Here is a 20,344-nt window from a genome sequence, read left to right on the forward strand (position 1 = left end):
CTACGTTTCTTTTACAACGTTACTAATTGCCTATGAAATATAGCTTAGCTTTGTTCCTTGAATAGTAGCAGAACTTCTTTTCTCTAGCTTCATAACTCGTTCATGACTTTCATTCTGAACATTGTGAGCTCAGTGCGTAATCAATATAGACTTGGGTTTGATGCCCATGAGTCTTAGTCTAGATTACTCAGCATGTCATAAACAATTGAAGTTTCAGTTTTCATAATCAGTTTAAGAACACATGTCTCAGTCTTGTCCTATTAAGTATTCTAATATCATGTAACTTAATATGATTCAGTATTTCAGCATCACATATTGCAGTATGATTCTCAGTTCCTAAATTCAAATCCCTGAATGTTGAAAACACAGTATTTGGGCCTGAGGCCGCAGTTAATGCTTTATGCATCTTTGGGCCTGAGGCCGCAGTTTATGCTTAATGCATCTTTGGGCCTGAGGTCGTAGTTATGTATACGTATACTTGGGCCCGAGGCCGCAGCTTATATACATATATATTGGGTCAGAGGCCACAGTTTATTTATTTAGATAAGCAGGTTGTTCATCATTTAGAAGAGGGAGTGTTCATATCCTTACTTCCTTTGTTCAGTTGAGTTATCAGTTATCAGTTCAGTTATCAGTTGTTAGTTCAGCTATCAATTATTAGTATAAGTTATCACTTTAGTTTCAGTTTCAGCATTTACAGTTCTTTCTTTTAGCTGCTTTACATACTAGTGCAATTCAAATGTATTGGCGTCCCTTTTGCCCGGGGCCTGCATTTCACAATGCAGGTAATGATTTACAGGTTGATAATTCAGAGTGCTAGAATTCTCGTACCAAATATGTGGTGATCCCTAGTTCTTTTAGGGCATTATCATTACTTTACAGTCTTTCAGTATTTATAGATAGTTAGTATTTTCAATACTTCCTTAGAGCCTTCATAGACTAGAGTACCAGTTAGACAGAGTCGCATGCTTTTCATGTTAAGCAATGTTTGCTACATATATGTTTTAGAACTATATTAATGTTTCCATTTTTTTAATAATCATTTAGACTTTCAGTATATTAGCATGTGCTAGTTTATCTTCCGCATTCAGTATGTTATGATATCACATGTTGATTCAACCAGCCAGTTGGTTCGCTCGGTCACATGTAGTCAGGCACTGGGTGCCGTGTTACGTCTAGGCCCAGGTTTGGGGCGTGACAATTTATTTTTTGAGATGTGAATTTTTTTGAATAATTATTCATATGGTCATACTATATGGATAAGATCACGTAACTATTATATTGGATAAAATTAAAGACAATAACTTGGGTATAATGTAGAAAAATAATTCTAAAAATATTGATTATACGAAATAATGAAAGAATATATATCTTGGACGAAGTAAAAATTGTAAAAATCAAAAACTACGTTAGTAAATGTCTAGTACTAAGTACTTGCTAATTTAATAAATAATAAATAAGGAACAAATAATTTATTTGATTACTATGTAATGTTATCCTTTGATTTTATATAGATTCTATTATATTTCTACACACTGCATTAAACTATAAAATAACAGCTAATATTTATTAAAATAATATGATATATCAAATCATAATTTTATAAGATTAATATTCTGTCAAATTATCCGCATCGCACGAGCAGTGGCCTACGCAGAATGTTTCGTAAGCGACGTCACATTTTGTAATAGGTGAACAAAGAAGTGAACAAATGAATAACTATAATGACATCATATTTATTAAAAAAAACAAAATTCAAAACATTACTATAAATCTCTACAATGAGTTTTTATTTTCTGAAATGTATTAATGATAGTCTCATTGGAAATACTAGTACCAAGTATGTCTTTTTTTCAAGAATGATTTGAGTATATCTATTGTCAGCTTGACTAACAAATAAATTCTTGCTCAAGTGGCTTTTGTTGTTGCGTAATTAATTTTGTTTGAGGTGTGGTTCAAGCCCCACTAATACAAAATATATTTTAATTCTTCTTTAATAAATAATGTCTCCAAAATAATAAAAACTTAAGCGTGCCGCCAAAAGCCTCACTAATACATAATATATTTTAATTCTTCTTTAATAAATAATGTCTCCAAAACAATAAAAATTTAGAGCCCGTTTGGACATAGAATTTGAAGAAAGATTTTTTCAAAACAATTTTACTTTTTTTTCGAAATCAACGTTTGTTCATAACATTTTCAATTTTCACTTGAAAATGCATTTTGGAAATTTTAAAAAATTTGAAAAACTGCAAAAAATTATTTTTCAAAATTTTTTCACTCAAATCACTCACAAAATTTAAAAAACAACCCAAACTGAAATTTATGTCCAAACACAACTCTAAATTTCAAATACCATTTTTATTTTCACCATTTTTTCGAATTTTATAATTATTATGTCCAAACGCCTACTTAATGCCGCCAAAATGATTCGAACTCCCAACGTCTACTAAGAAGTTGAAACGCTTAATCAGTTGGACAACGAACTATTTTATTTCAAGTGGTGTCACCTATATTGCTTTCTATGTATTTTATGGTTTTGCTTATGTGTATATATGCATTTAATAAAACTTTCCGACGAAGCGGTGTCATGTGGCACCGCTTCCCATAAGGTGGCTCGGCCCCTGCGCACGAGTTCTAACACTAGTAATGATAATAATAACTTCTCATCATTACGGGGATTATTATCGAGTTTAACATAGACGGAGACAAAAAACAAATAGAAATCGTCAAATATCAACAGAAGAGGGAGAGAGTGAGAGAAAGAAATCAGAAAAGAAAACAAATGCGCCAATATTATGAAGAAACGATAGAACAAAATAAATCGACAAAATAATAGAAAGCACAAAATAATGAGCTTGTTCTTAATTGTATTTTAGAATCTCATATTTTTTTCCACACCCTCTTTACTTTTTTCCTTCATTTTTTCCCTATCGTCTATGCCTATATTATGCATGGTTTTCGCTTGCATGCAGAACTGGATATTAAACAAAGCTTTTAGCCTTCAGATTTCTTAATTTTTCCAAGATGGGATTTGGCAATCCGACCGTCACCTCCCTTAGGAAAAAACCCACCCGGTTTATTCTCTTTTCCGGTTCCGTACACTATCCGGAGTATTTCCTCCGGCGTCCGATCATAGGCAAGGGAGTGTTTGTCGCCGGCCAGCACGTTCCCTTTTATCTTCCCTTCAGCACCTTCCTTTGGTTTCACAATTAGCCCTTCATCTTTCAATCCTCGGTGTCCTAGCTTGTTCCTCAGTTTCGATATCCGGCTCGTGAATTCCGCCACTGTTATCCCGTAGGGTTCCACCTTCTCTATTGCTCTCTGATATAGTAATGTCCTTAGAACTGCATCTTGCCCTGATTCCACACCTAATAATCCTGCTGCTAACTGGAAATGTTCACATGATGTGTATAAGTTATTCCTTATTAGTTTGAAAAGAAAAGAAAAGAAAAGAAAAAAAGAACATTTATATATGATCCGCGCGATGATGTGGCTTCTTTGCCGTTCTCTAGTGGAGGTCAGGGTTAAGGTTGCGTACATTTTAACTTCTCCGTACTCCATTTGAGGGAAACTAGTGTGTTTGTTGTTGTTGTTGTTCTCTAACTACAAAAGCTTTAGGGGCAGTGTTGTTTTAGCGATGGATGTCTGAAATCATACTAGTGTGTTTGGTATAATGTAAGCGGGGTAAATCCGGCACAATAACTACAGGTTTTCGTCAATCCATTAATTTTTGTACGGTAATCATGCTGCTAACTAAAAATATTCACATGACGTGTACAAGTCATTCTTTATTAGTTTGAACAGAAAAGAAAAGAAAAAAAAAAGAACATTTATGATCAGTACTCTAACTGCAAAAGCTTTAGGGGGCAGTGTTGTTTTAGCAACGGATGTCTGAAATCATACTAGTGTGTTTGGTATAATGTAAGCAAGGGCAGATATAACTGCGTGTTTCCGTGAACTCAATAGCTTTTGTTTAAATCATGTATATGTATTTAAGAATCTATTAAATGTATATGAATATTTAGCCCTGAACCAGTCGTTAATCCAGTTATTATTATATATTAATTTGAGATTTTTTTAGGAACTCATGAATTTAAAATTCTAGATTTGTCTCTGAATGTAAGTTATTTTAAAGAAACATTATCCGTAAGAACACTGAAATGGAAGGCTAACAATGGAATAAATTCAGCTACTAGACGTGAAAATACAACTGGAGACACATAACGAACCTCTAGCAAGTCAAATGCAAGAAAATAAAATCTGATCCTATATATTTTTTATGAAAATTAATTGAAGTGAGATTTAATTACTACCTTTTTAGCAGTAGGACTCTGGAGTTTAGGATTAGCTCCAACATATCCGGTAAGTCCAACGTAAGGAACAACATATGATGCAAGAAGAAAGTTAATGTCATTAGCGTATGGATTGAAAGGTGGTTCCAGAGGATGTCCAAATGCATCGTTCATAATTGTGCCAAATGACTCAGCGCTAAGATTTAGCAATGGTCTTGGAAATCCTGCTACTGTCTTCTTGATTGCCCTGCATATCAATTCGTCATTTCATTTAATACTAACATATTGCATCTACAAATTAACATCATTTTCACTAAGGGGTCTTTTGGTAAGGTGTATAAGAATAATACTGGATAAGTAATGCATGAGTTAGTAATTCAAACATTAGTTATACAAAGATTATTTCTTATTTAATGTTTGGTCATGTGGTGTATTAAAAATTAAAATGCATTGTACAATTTTAAGAAAAATTAGTTCTTTACAAAAATACCTTCCATATTCTTTAACTTTAAGGGACTTTAAGGACAATTTTGTCTTTAACCATGCTAATGCATGCATTAATAGCCTAGGTATTGTTAATACAATGGTTTTGCTATGTATTACTTATACATAGAATAATACCAAATAGGTTGTATAACCAATGCTTACATTACTAAGACATATGTTGAAAAAGTGTATCAAATAAGAGATTAGTAATACCCAGCGGCGAAGCCAAGATTTTCACTAAAGGATATCAAAATATAAAATATTAAATATATCAAAAAGCCAAGGAGACTCAACATAGTAAATAGACATAAAATAAAAATTTTTATCTAATAATACTATATAATTTTCGAGCAAAGGAGTGTCGATTGACACCCCTTGGATTTTTCTCTATTGCATACCAAACGATCCCTTAATTGTTTTAAATTGAGATGAAGAAAACCTCAAATGACCAACTTCTTGGAAACCAAACTGGGCAATAACATCTTTAATAAGAGGGCTAAGTTTGGCAATTCTGGCACCAATTGGTGGCGGCCCACCGGCGGCAAGGTCAGGTGAGAAGCTATCCAAGCCACGCCCAAAAGCTGCCCACAAGAAAAATTCAGCTTCTAAGTACTCTAAATTCAGTGGAAATTCTAATAAATCCACGTCTGATTTTCCCACATGATAATTATCATTATTTTCACAATCCATAAAAAACTCATGATTAGCAGCTTCAATGGCATAACTTAAACTTGGTAGTAGTAGAAGAAGAAAAAATAGTGCAGAAAACTGATTTAGTCTCATAGTGATTGCAAAACCAACGAAAGAAAAGTGGTTGTGGAATATTGGGAACAAATGACAAGTTATTTCTATTGTGTTATGGGTTTTATGTATTACTGTTATATTCTCTTTACTGGCATTGGCTAAGTATAAATTTAGACAGAAAGGGAAGACAAAAAGACATATGCAAGCAGAAGAAAGAGTCACATCTTCAGGAAACAAGGTGGGAAAGAGGTTCGATTGAGAAGGATTTGGATCATCATTTGATTGCAATATTAGTGGAGCTTTATGTAAAATTTGACGTCTTCATGCTTGCACTTTCTCTTTCTGTTATTTTCTTTTTTAGTTTTTTTTTTGGGGGTTCTGAAAGTATTTTCTTTTGTACATATGACTAGTATCTTTATTTTTAGAACTCAAATCTTTACAATATATCATAACAAAGGCAGGCCGACAGAATGTGCGGGTCAAATCCGCATCTTTGCGCTCTTTACTTACTTCAAGGAATGTTACTTAGAATATGTAATTGGTTAATGACGATTCTCAACAGAACTAGCTATTTACAACTTTATGGCAACACTCTTTGGGACATTGTTACGACCAAAAATCTCACTAATAGTCGTGATAACACCTAACTTCTACTAGTTAAAGCAGCATCCAAAATCAACCAAAGAACTAAGTGATGACTTAATTATCATTTTTACCGGTAGAAATTTACTTAGCAGAAGTATGGTTAGCTGCATGAGTGCATATTAGGAACCAATTAAAGTCAAGGTTCCGAATTATCATTATCACCAGGATAGTTAAAGCTAGCTTTCCATTCCCTGCTGCTTGGGCCTGGTGCAACTCCCCACCCACCAACCCACCCACCCCAAACCAAATCAAGTACTCTCTCTGTCACGACCCAAAATTCAACCTGTCGTGATAACGCCTATCATAGTACTAGGCAAGCCTACAACTCAGACATTACCAACACTTTCAAATTTAAGGTATACTAAAACCGGTTTAAATAAGTGAAAATGTCATAAAACGGGATAAAATGTCATAACTCAATACAGAAGTTTTCCAAAACCAGAGTGTCACTGAGTACATGAGTATCTATACAATACTAAGTCTGTTACACTGTCTAAGTCTGTTACACTGTCTAAGAAATACAGAGTCAAGGTCTGCGGATGCAAGGGCAGCTACCTCGATAATCTCTGAATGACTGAACTTTGTGAATCAGCAACCGCCGTGACCGGAAATATCTGGATCTGCACACGAAGTGCAGGGTGTAGCATGAGTATAACCAACTCAATAAGTAACAAATCTAACCTTTGGACTGAAAGTAGTGACGGGCTCGAACATTACAGCCCACATACGAAATTAACAGCACGAAAATTTAAGGAAAATATGACAGTAATATCTCAAAAATTCATAATATGCAGGTAACGGTACAAGAAGTTAGGCATGCTTCCCGGTTTAACAATTTAACTCAAAACAAATAAAATATGCCAAGTCTGAAAGATATGAGGAATATGACATCTTTATATCTACATGCCAATATGCATATCGTATGTGATGCAACACAACAAAAGCCTCGGGTACTCACACTCTCAGAGTACTCAACCTGACTGTCTCAATTCTCACTTATCACACTCAATCACTCAGCACTATACGGGGCAGATCCAGCCCAAATACAAATAAGTACAGGGAAGATCAAACCCAAATGAAAATAAATCCAGGGTAGATCCAGCCCAATACAAATGAATCAATAGCAATTGCGCTCACTGTGGGTGTGCAGACTCCGGAGGGGCAGATCCAGCGCAAGCGTTATAATAAGAAAAATCCTGACATGCATCAATAAAGTCTACTGTGGCGTACAATCAATCCCATAAATGTCACTCATAAACAGGCCTTCGGCTTCACTCAGTCATCAATCTCTCCAGTCTCTCGGGCTCACAACACTCATGCTAAGCAACCCAAATCAATGATACAAGATATGACAATATACGGTAACGGAGCCTGAGATATGATATGTAATGATGAATGCGACTGAGTACATAACAACAATTAATCAAATAACTCAAAAGCAAAGATCGACCATGTGGACCCCAATAGTACTAACTATAACGACTTGACCAGTCATTTTAAGAATTAGCGTCTTATTCGGCGGCTTAAGTTCTCGAGCAGCTTCGTATTATGTATTATGACTAGCGTGTATGGTCGAGTTCAGATTTCGTATGATTCAGGATCAATTTGGAAGAAGGATTCTTGTTTTAAAAGCTTAAACGGTAAGAGTTGGCCGGAGTTTGACTTTTATGTAGACGACTCCGAAATGGTATTTTGATAATTTCAATAGCTTTGTATGGTGATTTTGGACTTAGGCGTGCGTCCGAATTTATATTTAGAGGGTCGTAGGATAATTTGAAGCATTTTGGCAAAAATCGAAAAGTTGAAGTTTTGGAAGGTTAAGAGGTTTGACCGAGAGTTGACTTTGTTGAAATCGGGATCGGATTGTGATTCTGAGAGTTAGATTAGCTTCGTTATGTTATTTGAGACTTGCATGCAAAATTTAACGTCATTCTAGGTTGATTTGATATGTTCGGTGCGAGTTGTTGAAGTTGAAAGTTTATAAATTCATTAAGTTCGATTTGAGGTGTGATTCATAGTTTTGATATTGCTTGATGTGATTTGAGGCCTCGAGCAGATTCGCGTTGTATTTTGGGACTTATTGGTATGTACGGACGGGGTCCCGAGGGGCTCGGGTGAGTTTTGAATTGGTTTGGGTTGTATTGCGCTCGTTTTTTATGTTTCGACGTCGTTTCTTCAAGCATAAATGGTACCACAGTAAGAAAATGACCTCTATTTTTTATTTTGATTGAAGCATTACATCAGTATCGTAATTACAGAGCCATATAAAAAAGAATCGTCAAATTTGGACATCGTATGAGGGAGTTATGCTCATTTTTGTATCGGAGAAGAGAACTGGTGCTATTGCTTCGCAGTTGCGAAGTTGTGTCCGCATCTGCGAAAGAATGGTCCGCAAATGCAGAAAATACAGCTGGCAGACCACAGGTGCGGAGTTTTGGGTGCGGAAGCGAAATTCCGTGTGTATTAAAAAATTCAAACTACGTTTATTTAGTATTTTGAGCATATATTGAGTTTTAGAGCTCTGATTGAGGTGATCTTCGCGGCGTTCTTCTCGTCTTTTCATGGGTGTCAGTATATAACTATAATTTCTGTATTTTAATATGATTACAGAAGTTTATTTTTGAATTAATCCATATTTGGTTGGAGAATTGGGGGGTTTTATCAAAAACTTTTCTAAAGAGAATAATTGGGTTTTGAACATCGATTCAGAGTCGGAATTGGATGAAATTAGTATGGTTGGACTCGTAATTGAATGAGTGTTTGGATTTTATAAATTTTATCAGGTTACAAGGTGCGGGCCCGAGATTAACTTTTGGGTTGACTTTTTAGTTTTTGTTAATTGAAACTTTATTATCCGGAATCGTTTCGAATGAGTTTTATTTATAATTTGAAGTTATTTTGGCTAGATTTGAGTCGTCCAGAGGTTGTTTCACTAGAGAATGTCATTTTAAAGTAACTGTCTAGCTTCTTTGAGGTAAGTATCTTGCCTAACCTTGTGTGGGAGAACTACCCCTTAGGATTTGAGTCGTTTGTGCTAATTGTGTCATGTGAAGGCCGTGTACGCGAGATGACGAGTACGTGATCGGGCTTATTTGTGGAAATTTGACCGTTTAAGGTCTTAGGTTCTTATGTTCATTAGATATGAAGTTATTTTATCATGCTAAATCCTCCACTTACTAAATTTACCCTTACATGTCGTATTTGGAATTTATTTGATTCATGTTTTACCCTTGTTGCCAATTGAATCCTTATGTGCCTTAATTGAATTTGTTGTTATCTCTTCCGTAATTGCTTAACCTTAATTGATATTATTAGTATCTCTTCCGTAATTACTTAACCTTAATTAAAATTACTATTATCCCTTCCATAATTGCTTAGCCTTAATTGAAGTTTGTTATTCCTTCCATTGTTGACGTATTCTTATTTGGAATCATTGATTCATGTTATCTCTCTTATCGCCGAATTATACTTTTGTGGAATCATTGCTACATATTATCTCTTCCTTATTGAGTTATCCTTGTTGAGACTATTATTCCCTGTCGTGCGGTTGTTATTGTTGCACGGCATTTCTGTTGTGTGGTTGTTATTGTTGCACGAGGTTTTTGCCGTGCGGTTGTTATTGTTCGCACGAGGTTTCTGCCGTGCGGTTATTATTGTTGCATGAGATTCATGTCGTGCAGTTATTATTGTTCCACTTGCCTTCTATGTGAGAGTTGTCCTCTTGGCTTGTGAGTCGTCCGTGCGGTTATGGATTGAAATGTGGGCACAAGGTGCCAAGTGATTAGGGTTCAAGAATTGAGACCCGTGAGTTGTGATTATGAGGTTCGGTACCTCGTGGAAATGCTTGAACAAAGCTGGTGTGAAAGCGGTTGTTCTTATTAAGTCATTGCTGGTTTTCTTTTATTTGGTTTCACTGATGTAGACCGTGTTCCGTTTACTTTACAGCATTACCTGACTGTTTCCTGTTAAATATTGTTGTTATTAGTGTATCATTACAAGTATTAATCTGTGTTCCTTATCCTGCTTAGCTTTATATTAATATTGTTTCCCATGTTAATTCACCTTCACACTTGTTTAGGTTGTTTAGTCCGGTAGGTGTCTTGACTGTCCCTCGTCACTACTTTACCGAGGTTAGTCTTTATACTTACTGGGTACCGCTGTGGTGTACTCATACTACGCTTCTGCATATTTTTGTGTAGATCCAGGTGCCTCGGTTGTTGTTGATTATTAGTTGGCTAGTCGAGCATTGCTGTGGAGACTCAAGGTAAACCTTCTGCCGTGTTCGCAGGCCTCAGAGTCACCTTCCGATATTTTTCTTGTACTATTTAATTCAATTCTGAACAGTTATATTTAGGGATCTTCTAGCAAACTCAATAGAGCTTATGATTTGTACTACCAGTTTTGGGAATTATAAGTTGTGTATAAATATTTCTATTTCATATTCATCATTTGATGGTTGAATTCTTCTATTAATTTAGTAAGTGTTAGGCTTACCCAATCTTAGAGACTAGGTGCCATCACGATATCCTACGAAGGAAAATTGGGGTCGTGACAAGTTGGTATAAGAGCTCTAGGTTCATAGGTTCTACGAGTCATACGCGAGTTTAGTAGAGTCTTGCGGATCGGTACGAAGACATATGTACTTACCTTTGAGGGGCTGCAAAAACTATTAGGAAAGCTTCACTTCCTTCATTCCCATCGTGCGAGTTTATTGATCTTGGAGTTTGAACTTGTGTCATTATATTCTCTCACAAATGGTGAGGACACGCACTACAGTTACCGATAACGCTGCCCCCAGAGCCGGTGTTGCTAGGGACTGAGGCAGAGGCAGAGGCTGAGGAGGAGCACTTGCTACAGCTAGAGCACCTGACAAAGCAGCAGTTGAGGAGCCTCCAGTAGCTCCGGTTAGGAGGCAAGTACCAGAGGCGCCTATTGTGACCCCAAGACTTCAGGAGATTATAACATAATTCCTGAGCATGTTTGGAATATTGGCTCAGGCAGGGTTGATACCGATTGCACCAACTACTTCACAGATCGGGGAAGGAGCTCAGACTCCCGCCACCCGTACACCAGAATAGCGAGTCCACGTTTGTTTGGTTCCAGGTGTCATACCGACACAGCCAGTTGCCCCAGTTCAGCCCGTGGTTAGGGCAATAACATATGAGGAAGAACAACTTAGACTTGCAAGGTTCAAGAAGTAATACCCTCTTACTTTCAGTGGTTTGGCTTCAGAGGATGCACACGGGTTTGTAGGGGAGTGCTACCATATTCTCCGTACTATGGGTATTGCGGAGACAAGTGGGGTTGCTTTTTCTAGGGTACAGGTTAAGGGAGCAGCATATCAGTAGTGGCGAGCGTATGAGTTGGGTAGTCCGGATGATGAAACTTCACTTTCATGGGTTTAGTTTTCATAGGTGTTCTCGAGAGAGTTTGTTCTCCAGACCCTTCGGGATGCATGGCGTACAGAGTTTGAGCAGCTGCACTGGGGAACTATATCAGTGTCAGAGTATGCCGTTATATTCAATAAATTGTCTAGACATACACCTACTTTGGTTTCTACAGTTAGAGAGTGAGGTCACAGGTTCATTGGGGGATTTAGTCATGATATCCGGTTCAACATGGCTCAGGAGTTGGAGTTAGATGTTCCATTTCAGCAGGTGGTACAGATCACTCGACGACTAGAGGTCATGCAGGGTCAGGAGAGAGAGGGCAGGGAGGCTAAGAGGCCTTGTATACTGGAGAGACCTATTAGTTTCTATTTTGGAGGCAGGGTACGACATGTTATAGTTTGTGTGGGTCAGCTAGTTCATTTTGCACTTCTGGTTTCGCACTATGTTTCAAGTACCCATGGGTCTCAAGGTACCCGTACCGGATAGCTTCCACAGCCACATCAGTGGAGAGGTTGCTTTGAGTGAGGAAATACCAGCCACATGGTGTGAGATTGTCTTAGACTCCAGACATATGTGTCACAGCGGGGTAATCAGGATATGAGTTCTGTTTTAATTGTTGATATCCTTGCACCGCCAGCTTGTGGTGCAGGTCAGGTGAGTAGAGGGCACCTAAGAGGGGGAGGCCCAACCTGTTGATGTGTTTTCTACAGTAGGGCTGAGGCCACTGCACCAGATGATGTCGTACATGCATGGGTTCAAAATTTTATAGAGGAGCATCATTCGTATTTTGTTTCGGTTCTGCTTATCAGGGTGAGTCCTTCTATTTTACTTCACATAAGTGTGAGTTTTGTGATCTTGTACTCTGCTTATGTGTTTACCCCTGTCGGGAGATTCTATAGTGGTAGCCCGTGTCTATCGTGTTGTTTTAATTCATTATTGAGAGCTACGGGACTATAAGTGACTATCTGTTACTCATTTCGGTAGTTCTGATGTGATTTCTGGGTGATAGGTTACGATTTGTGATTTAGATGCTTTACCGGTGTGGGAGTTCAGTATGTGTTGTGATTTTATTGGCAGAATTGAATTAGTGAAAGGTTTAGGTGGGTATGATGTGTATTCTACTTGTGATTCAGAGTTGAGGGTGAGACCCTCACGGTTTCACGTGATTTGATGTGTTTGAACCAGGTTGCATGCCGCGGTGGAATTATATCAAGATGAGATCCTTGCGATTAGTTCATATGTTTTGATTCTCCCTTGTGTAATCGGTTTGTAGTATGGTACTGATAGGGAGTTGTGTCTGTCGGGCTTGTTTGGTAGTTCCTTCATATATCTCCTTAGACATTCAGTCATATTTGTGCTATGCTTATTGAGTTTTAGCTTGTGAGGTGTGTGCCCCGGTGGCGTTAGATGTGACTTGTTGATGCAGGTGAACAGTTATGAGGTCTTCATGTTTCTTGCATCATTGTTAGTGTTGTGAAGGTTTGAAACAGGGTTCTAATGGATATGAGGCTAATTCCGATACTGGATTTGATTATGGCGAGCTACTATGGCTAGAGTTATTGATAAAGGCATATGTGTGATGTGTTACGTCGCGTGGTTGTACCTTGTGGGCGTAGGCATAAGTTGTTGCAGCTGGTTGAGGTTGGTACCGTGTGTTGATATGGGAATCGAGTCTTTTGGGAATGATTGGATGGTGAGAAATTTGGTTTTAAAGTTTTCAGTGTGGGTGAAAGGAATAATTTTCAGTTAGGATGGTGTCGTCGGGCCTATGTGGATTGGGGTGACGTGGGAACACCCCACGGGTATATGTATGGTAAGTTCACTCAGTGATTGATGACTTCAGAATGATTCTTGGCACGTTCGAGGATGAACGTTTGTTTAAGAGGAGGAGAATGTAACGACCCGACAGGTCATTTTGAGAATTAGCATTCTAGAGCAGCTTCGTATTATGTATTATGACTAGCGTGTGTGGTCGAGTTCGTATTTTGGATGATTCGGGATCAATTTGGAAAAAGAATTCTTGTTTTAAAAGCTTAAACGGTAAGAGTTGACCGGAGTTTGACTTTTGTGTAGACAACTCCGAAATGACGTTTTGCTGATTCTAATAGCTTTGTATGGTGATTTTGGACTTAGGAATGCCTCCAGATTTAGTTTTGGAGGGCCGTAGGATAATTTGAAGAATTTTGGCAAAAATTGGAAAGTTGAAGTTTTCGAAGGTTAAGAGGTTTGACCGGGAGTTGACTTTGTTGATATGGGGTTCGGAATGCGATTCTGAGAGTTAGATTAGCTATGTTATGTCATTTGAGACTTGCATGCAAAATTTGACGTCATTCCGGGTTGATTTGATATGTTTCGGCGCGAGTTGTAGAAGTTGAAAGTTCATAAGTTCATTAAGTTCGATTTGAGGTATGATTTGTAGTTTTGATGTTGTTTGATGTGATTTGAGGCCTCGATCAGGTCCGCGTTGTGTTTTGGGACTTATTGGTATGTTCAGAAGGGATCCCGAGGGGCTCGGGTGAGTTTCGAATAGATTTGGGTTGTGTTGCGCTCGTTTTTTATGTTTCGACGTCGTTTCTTCAAGCATAAATGGTACCACAGCAAGAAAATGACCTCAAATTTCTGTTTTGATTAACGCATTAGATCTGTATCGTAATTACGAAGCCATAGCAAAAAGAATCATCAACGCATTAGATCTATTTTGAGCTAGTGTTGGTGCTTCGCAGATGCGAAGTTGGGTCCGCATTTGCGACCCCGCAGGTGCGAAGTTGGGTCTGCATCTGCGACCCCACAGGTGCGAAATATTGGTTCGCAAATGCGTAAAATATAGCTGGCAGACCACAAGTGCGGAGTTTTGGCCGCGGAGGCAAAATTCCCTGTGTGTTAAAAAAATCAGATTGCGTTTATTTAGTATTCTAAGCATATCTTGAGTTCTAGAGCTCCGATTGAGGTGATTTTTGCTGCTGCGTTCTTCTCGTCTTTGCATGGGGGTCAGTATATAACTATAATTTTTGTATTTTAATATGATTACAGAAGTTCATTTTTGAATTAATCCATGCTTTGATTGGAGAATTAGGTTTTTTTTTTATCAAAAATATTTCTAAAGAGAATAATTGAGTTTTGAACATCGATTCGGAGTCAAAATTGGATGAAATTAGTATGGTTGGACTCGTAATTGAATGGGTGTTCGAATTTTGTGATTTTTGTCGGGTTCCGAGGTACGGGCCCGGGATTGACTTTTAGGTTGACTTTTTAATTTTTGTTAAAGATTGAAGCTTTATTATCCGGAATCGTTTCCTATGAGTTTTATTTATGATTTGAAGTTATTTTTGCTAGATTTGAGCCGTCCGGAGGTTGTTTCACTCGAGAATGTCATTTTATAGTAACGGTCTAGCTTCTTTTAGGTAAGTATCTTGCCTAACCTTGTGTGGGGGAACTACCCCTTAGGATTTGAGCCATTTGTCTAATTGCATCATGTGAAGGCCGTGTACGCGAGGTGACGAGTACATGGTCAGGCTTATTTGTGGAAATTTGATCGTTTAGGGCCTTAGGTTCTTGTATTCATTAGATATGAAGTTGTTTTGTTATGCTAAATCCTCCACTTACTAAATTTACCCTTACGTGTCGTATTTGGAATGTATTTGATTCATGTTTTACCTTTGTTTTCAATTGAACCCTTATGTGCCTTAATTGAATTTGTTGTTATCTCTCCCGTAATTACTTAACCTTAATCATTATTAGTATCTCTTCCGTAATTGCTTAACCTTAATTGAAATTACTATTATCCCTTCCGCAATTGCTTAGCCTTAATTGAAGTTTGTTATTCCTTCCATTGTTGATATATTCTTATTTGGAATCATTGATTCATGTTATCTCTCTTATCGTCGAATTGTACTTTTGTGGAATCATTGCTACACATTATCTGTTCCTTGCTGAGTTATCCTTGTCGAGACTATTATTCCCTGTTGTGTCCTTCTTTGTGAGCTCGTTCGTCCGTCTCTTTGTGTTCTAAAGTTCCTGAGTTGATTCACTTGTCGTATTCTCATATTATTGTCGTTGTTGTTATTGTATTCAGTGTTGTTGAGTCGAGTGTTATGTGTGGTTGTGATATTGAAACTGTTTTGAGGAAACGTTGTGACATGTGGGCATATATTATGAAAGTCTTTTATTTGAGTTGTTATGTTTTGGCACATGTGTTGTTGTTGAGAGAATCGTTATTGTGTTTGCACGAGGTTTCTACCTTGAGATTGTTATTGTGGCATAAGGTTTCTGTGCGGTTGTTATTATGGCAAGAGGTTTCTACCGTGCGGTTGTTATTGTGGCACGAGGTTTTTGTCGTGCGGTTGTTATTGTTGCACGAGGTTTCTGCCATGCGGTTGTTATTGTTGCACGAGGTTTCTGTCGTGCTGTTGTTATTGTTGCACGATGTTTCTGCCGTGCGGTTGTTATTGTTGTATAAGTTTTCTACCGTGTGGTTGTTATTGTTGCACGAGGTTTCTGCAGTGCGATTGTTATTGTTCGCACGAGGTTTCTGTCGTGCCGTTGTGATTCTTTTTACGATTTGAGACTACGAGGCAGTACGTCGGGAGGGCTCTGTTGTCATTTCCCCTTTTATGTGCACTTTTCTTTGATTGTTGTTTTCCTTAGCGTATTGCTAATTGTTTTCCTCCGTGTTGCTCTATTTGCTCAGTTCTAGGTAGCTAATCTTGTTGTGCTTGTCGTTACGTCCACTTCATTTCCGTCTTATTTACACTATATATTTCGTGGTGATCGTTTCTTATGTGCCATTCCTTATCTCCGCGCTTAATTATCGACTTGAATTGTGGTAGAATACTTGCACAAGCATACACGTAGATGAATCACCCATATTGTTTTAAGGAGACGAGTCCTGATGTTATTGACCATTACATGTACTCTTGTCCACTTGCCTTATGTGTGAGAGTTATCCTCTTGGTATGTGAGTCGTCCGTGCGGTTATGGATTGAAATGTGGGAACAAGGTGCCAAGTGATTAGGGTTTAAGAATTGGGACCTATGAGTTATGATTATGAGGTTCGGTACCTCGTGAAAATGCTTGAACAAAGCTGGTGTGAAAGCGGTTGTTCTTATTGAGTCGTTGCTGGTTTTATTTTATTTGGTTTCACTGACGTAGACTGTGTTTAGTTTACTCTACAACATTATTACTTGATTGTTTCCTGATAAATATTGTTGTTATTAGTGTATCATTACAAGTATTAATTTGTGTTCCTTATCCTGCTTAGCTTTATATTAATATTGTTTCCTCTGTTAGTTCACCTTCACACTTGTTCAGGTTGTTTAGTCCGGTAGGTGTCTTGACTGTCCCTCGTCACTACTTCACCGAAGTTAGTTTTGATACTTACTGGGTACCGCTGTGGTGTACTCATAATACGCTTCTGCATATTTTTGTGCAGATCCAGGTGCCTCAGTTGTTGTTGATTGTTAGTTGGCTGGTCGAGCATTGCTGTGGAGACTCTGATATTTTTCTTGTACTGTTTAATTCAATTCTGTACAGTTGTATTTAGGGATCTTCTAGCAAACTCAGTATAGCTTATGACTTGTACTACCGATTTTGGGAATTGTAAGTTGTGTATAAAGATTTCTATTTCATATCCATCCTTTGATGGTTGAATTCTTCTATTAATTTAGTAAGTGTTAGGCTTATCTAGTCTTAGAGATTAGGTGTCGTCACGACATCCTACGAAGGAAAATTGGGGTCATGACACCAACATATAGCCTAAACATGTTTTCTAACATGAATCGCATCTCAAGTACTCTAACACTTAGAGTACAGTAATAATGTTTAGATAAGATAGCTACATAATTTCATAGAATCGACTAAATCACAATTACTACAGTGCACGCCCACACGCTCATCACCTAGCATGCGCGTCACCTCAACACAAATCACATAGCACATAAATCGGGGTTTCATACCATCATCACCAAGTTTAGAAGTGTTACTTACCTCAAACCGTGTAAATCTATACTCCAATAAGCTTTTGCCTCGCGAATCGCCCTCCAAATGCCTCGAATCTAGCCACAAACAATTCAATACAATCAACGCGAGCTAAAGGAATCAATTCCAAATAAAAATGCTAAGCTCTTAATCAAAAGTCAACTCCCGATCCCACGTCTCAAAATCCAATAAAGGTTACAAACTAGGTGGAATGGGAAAACAAGATTATTGAATAAAAATGATAACAAGTGACTTACCTCAAGAAACCCCTCGAAATCCCTCTCAAAATTGCCTTGGTCCGAGTTTGCAAAGTCCAAAATGAGAAAAATCACGAAATCCTTCGGATTTAACACTGCCAATGCTCTCGCACCTGCGACCCACTTAACTGCATCTGCGGTCTCGCAAGTGCGGACAATTCCTCCGCTTCTGCGGTTATGCCTGAAGGTCCCTGCTTCGCTTCTGCGATCAGACACGCGCAGATGCGAGTCCGCATCTGCGGAACTTCTTCCGCACCTACGCTCCATAGCCTCCTCACTAAGCTCTGCTTATGCGCCCATACACTGCATCTGCAAGCACGCAGGTGCGGAAATACCCTTGCATTTGCGACCACTGCACACCCATTTCCATGCTGCTTCTACGCTCCCCTGCTTGCTTCTGTGAGCTCGCACCTGCAATCAAAACTCCGCAGGTGCGATCGCACCAGACCTAGTGCACTTCAGTAGTCTTTTAATTCCAAACTTAATCCGTTAACCATCCGAACTCCACCCGAGGCCCCCGGAACCTCAACCAAACATACGAACAAATCCTAAAACACGATATAAACTTAGTCGAAACCTTAAATCACATCAAACAACATCAAAAACACGAATCACGCCTCAATTCAAGCCTAATGAAAACTAAAAAATTCCAGCTTCTACAATTGATGACGAAACCTATCAAATCATGTCCGATTGACCCTAAGTTTTGCACAAAATTCATAATTGACACCACATACCTACTACAACTCCCGTAACCAAAATCCGAGTCCGGTAACCACAAAGTCAACTCTTGGTCAAACTTCTCAACTTCCAAAACTTTAAATTTTCAACTTTCGTTATTTCAAGCCTAAATCAACTACAAACCTCCAAATCACTATCCAAACACACTCCTAAGTCCGAAATCACCCAACAGAGCTATCAGAACCATAAAAACTCCATTTCGTAGCCATTTACATATAAGTCAACATCCGGTCAATCTTTACGACTTAAGCTTCCAACCTTGAGACTAAGTGTCTCAACTCCTTCCGAAATATTTCTGGATCCGAACCAGCTACCCTGATAAGTCACATAGCAATAATTAAGCATGAAATAAGCAGTAAATGGGGGAACGAGGCTATAACACTCAAAATGACCATTGGGTCGTTACATCATCCCCCTCTTAAACAAACGTTCGTCCTCGAACGGGTCTAGAAATATACCTCGAGTCTCTTATAGGCGTGGATGTCTGCTCCGCATCTCCCGCTCGGTTTTCCATGTAGCCTCCTCAACTGGCTGACCTCTCCACTGCACCTTCACTGAAGCTATATCTGTTGACCTCAACTTTCGAACCTGCCGATCCAAAATGGCCACCGGCTCCACATTATAAGTCAAATCACCATCCAAGTGAACCGTGCTAAAATCCAAAATATGAGATTGATCGCCGACATATTTTCGGAGCATATAAATATGAAATACCGAACGAACACTTGACAGACTAGGCGGCAAGGCAAGCTTGTAAGCCACCTCTCCAATCCTCTGAAGCACCTCAAACAGCCTAATATACCGAGGGCTCAACTTGCCCTTCTTCCCGAACCTCGTAACACCCTTCATGGGTGAAACTTTGAGCAGTACCTTCTCCCCAACCATGTAAGAAACATCACGAACCTTCTGATCGACGTAACTCTTCTGTCTAGACTGCGCCGTGCGAAGCCGATCCTTAATCAACTTAACCTTGTCCAAAGCATTCTGAACTAAGTCAGTACCCAATAGCTTAGTCTCTCCCGGCTAAAACCATCCCACCAGAGACTGACACCGTCTCCCATACAAAGCCTCATATGGAGCCATCTGAATGCTCGATTGGTAGCTGTTGCTGTAGGCAAACTCATCGAGCGATAGAAATGGATCCCAAGAACCCCCGAAATCTATGACATAAGCGCGTAGCATATCATCCAATATCTGAATAGTGCGCTCGGACTGCCACTCCGTCTGAGGGTAAAATGCTGCTCAGCTCAACCTGTGTGCCTAACTCTTGCTGCACGGCTCTCCAAAATTGTAATGTAAACTGCGTGCCCTGATCTGAAATGATGGACATCGGCACACCGTGAAGGCGAACAATCTCGCGAATGTAAATCTCAGCCAACCGCTCTGAATAATTAGTCCCGGCTGGAATGAAATGTACGGATTTGGTCAACCGATCCACAATTACCCAAATAGCATCAAACTTCCTCGAAGTACGTGGGAGCCCAACTATAAAATCCACGGTGATACGCTCCCATTTCCACTCCAGAATCTTAAGCCTCTGAAGCAATCCACTCGGTCTCTGATGCTCATACTTTACCTGCTGACAATTTAGGCACCGAGCTACAAACCCCACTATATCCTTATTCATCCTCATCCACCAATAATGTTACCTCACATCATGGTACATTTTTGTGGCACCCGGATGGTGGAATACCGCGAACTACGGGCCTCTTCAAGGATCAACTCACGTAGCCCATCTACATTAGGCACACAAATTCGACCCTGCATCCTCAATACCCTATCATCCTCAATAGTAACATCCTTGGTATCACCG

General features: G+C 38.7%; 1 protein-coding gene across 1 annotated transcript; it reads right to left on the reverse strand.

The window, feature by feature from the left end:
- Positions 1–2,772: 2,772 nt before the first annotated feature.
- LOC107799641 (desiccation-related protein PCC13-62-like) lies at positions 2,773–5,740 on the reverse strand. The gene is made up of 3 exons (XM_016622781.1): positions 5,221–5,740; positions 4,317–4,542; positions 2,773–3,390 (listed from the first exon to the last, which is right to left on the reverse strand). Exons 1-3 carry the CDS (start codon positions 5,562–5,564, stop codon positions 2,998–3,000), a joined length of 963 nt encoding a protein of 320 aa, XP_016478267.1. The 5' UTR covers positions 5,565–5,740; the 3' UTR covers positions 2,773–2,997.
- Positions 5,741–20,344: the final 14,604 nt, after the last annotated feature.

This window comes from Nicotiana tabacum, chromosome 23, assembly GCF_000715075.1.
Source record: "Nicotiana tabacum cultivar K326 chromosome 23, ASM71507v2, whole genome shotgun sequence".
In the NCBI taxonomy this organism is placed as follows: domain Eukaryota; kingdom Viridiplantae; phylum Streptophyta; class Magnoliopsida; order Solanales; family Solanaceae; genus Nicotiana; species Nicotiana tabacum.

What these genes read in the sequence shown, in the direction of transcription:
- LOC107799641 (XM_016622781.1), bottom strand. Translation starts at nt 5,564, where the DNA reads ATGAGACTAAATCAGTTTTCTGCACTATTTTTTCTTCTTCTACTACTA. An exon ending in CAAGAAGTTGGTCATTTGAG is followed by an intron (nt 4,543 to 5,220) that starts GTTTTCTTCATC and finishes ATTGATATGCAG; the next exon opens with GGCAATCAAGAAGACAGTAG. An exon ending in AGAGTCCTACTGCTAAAAAG is followed by an intron (nt 3,391 to 4,316) that starts GTAGTAATTAAA and finishes GAACATTTCCAG; the next exon opens with TTAGCAGCAGGATTATTAGG.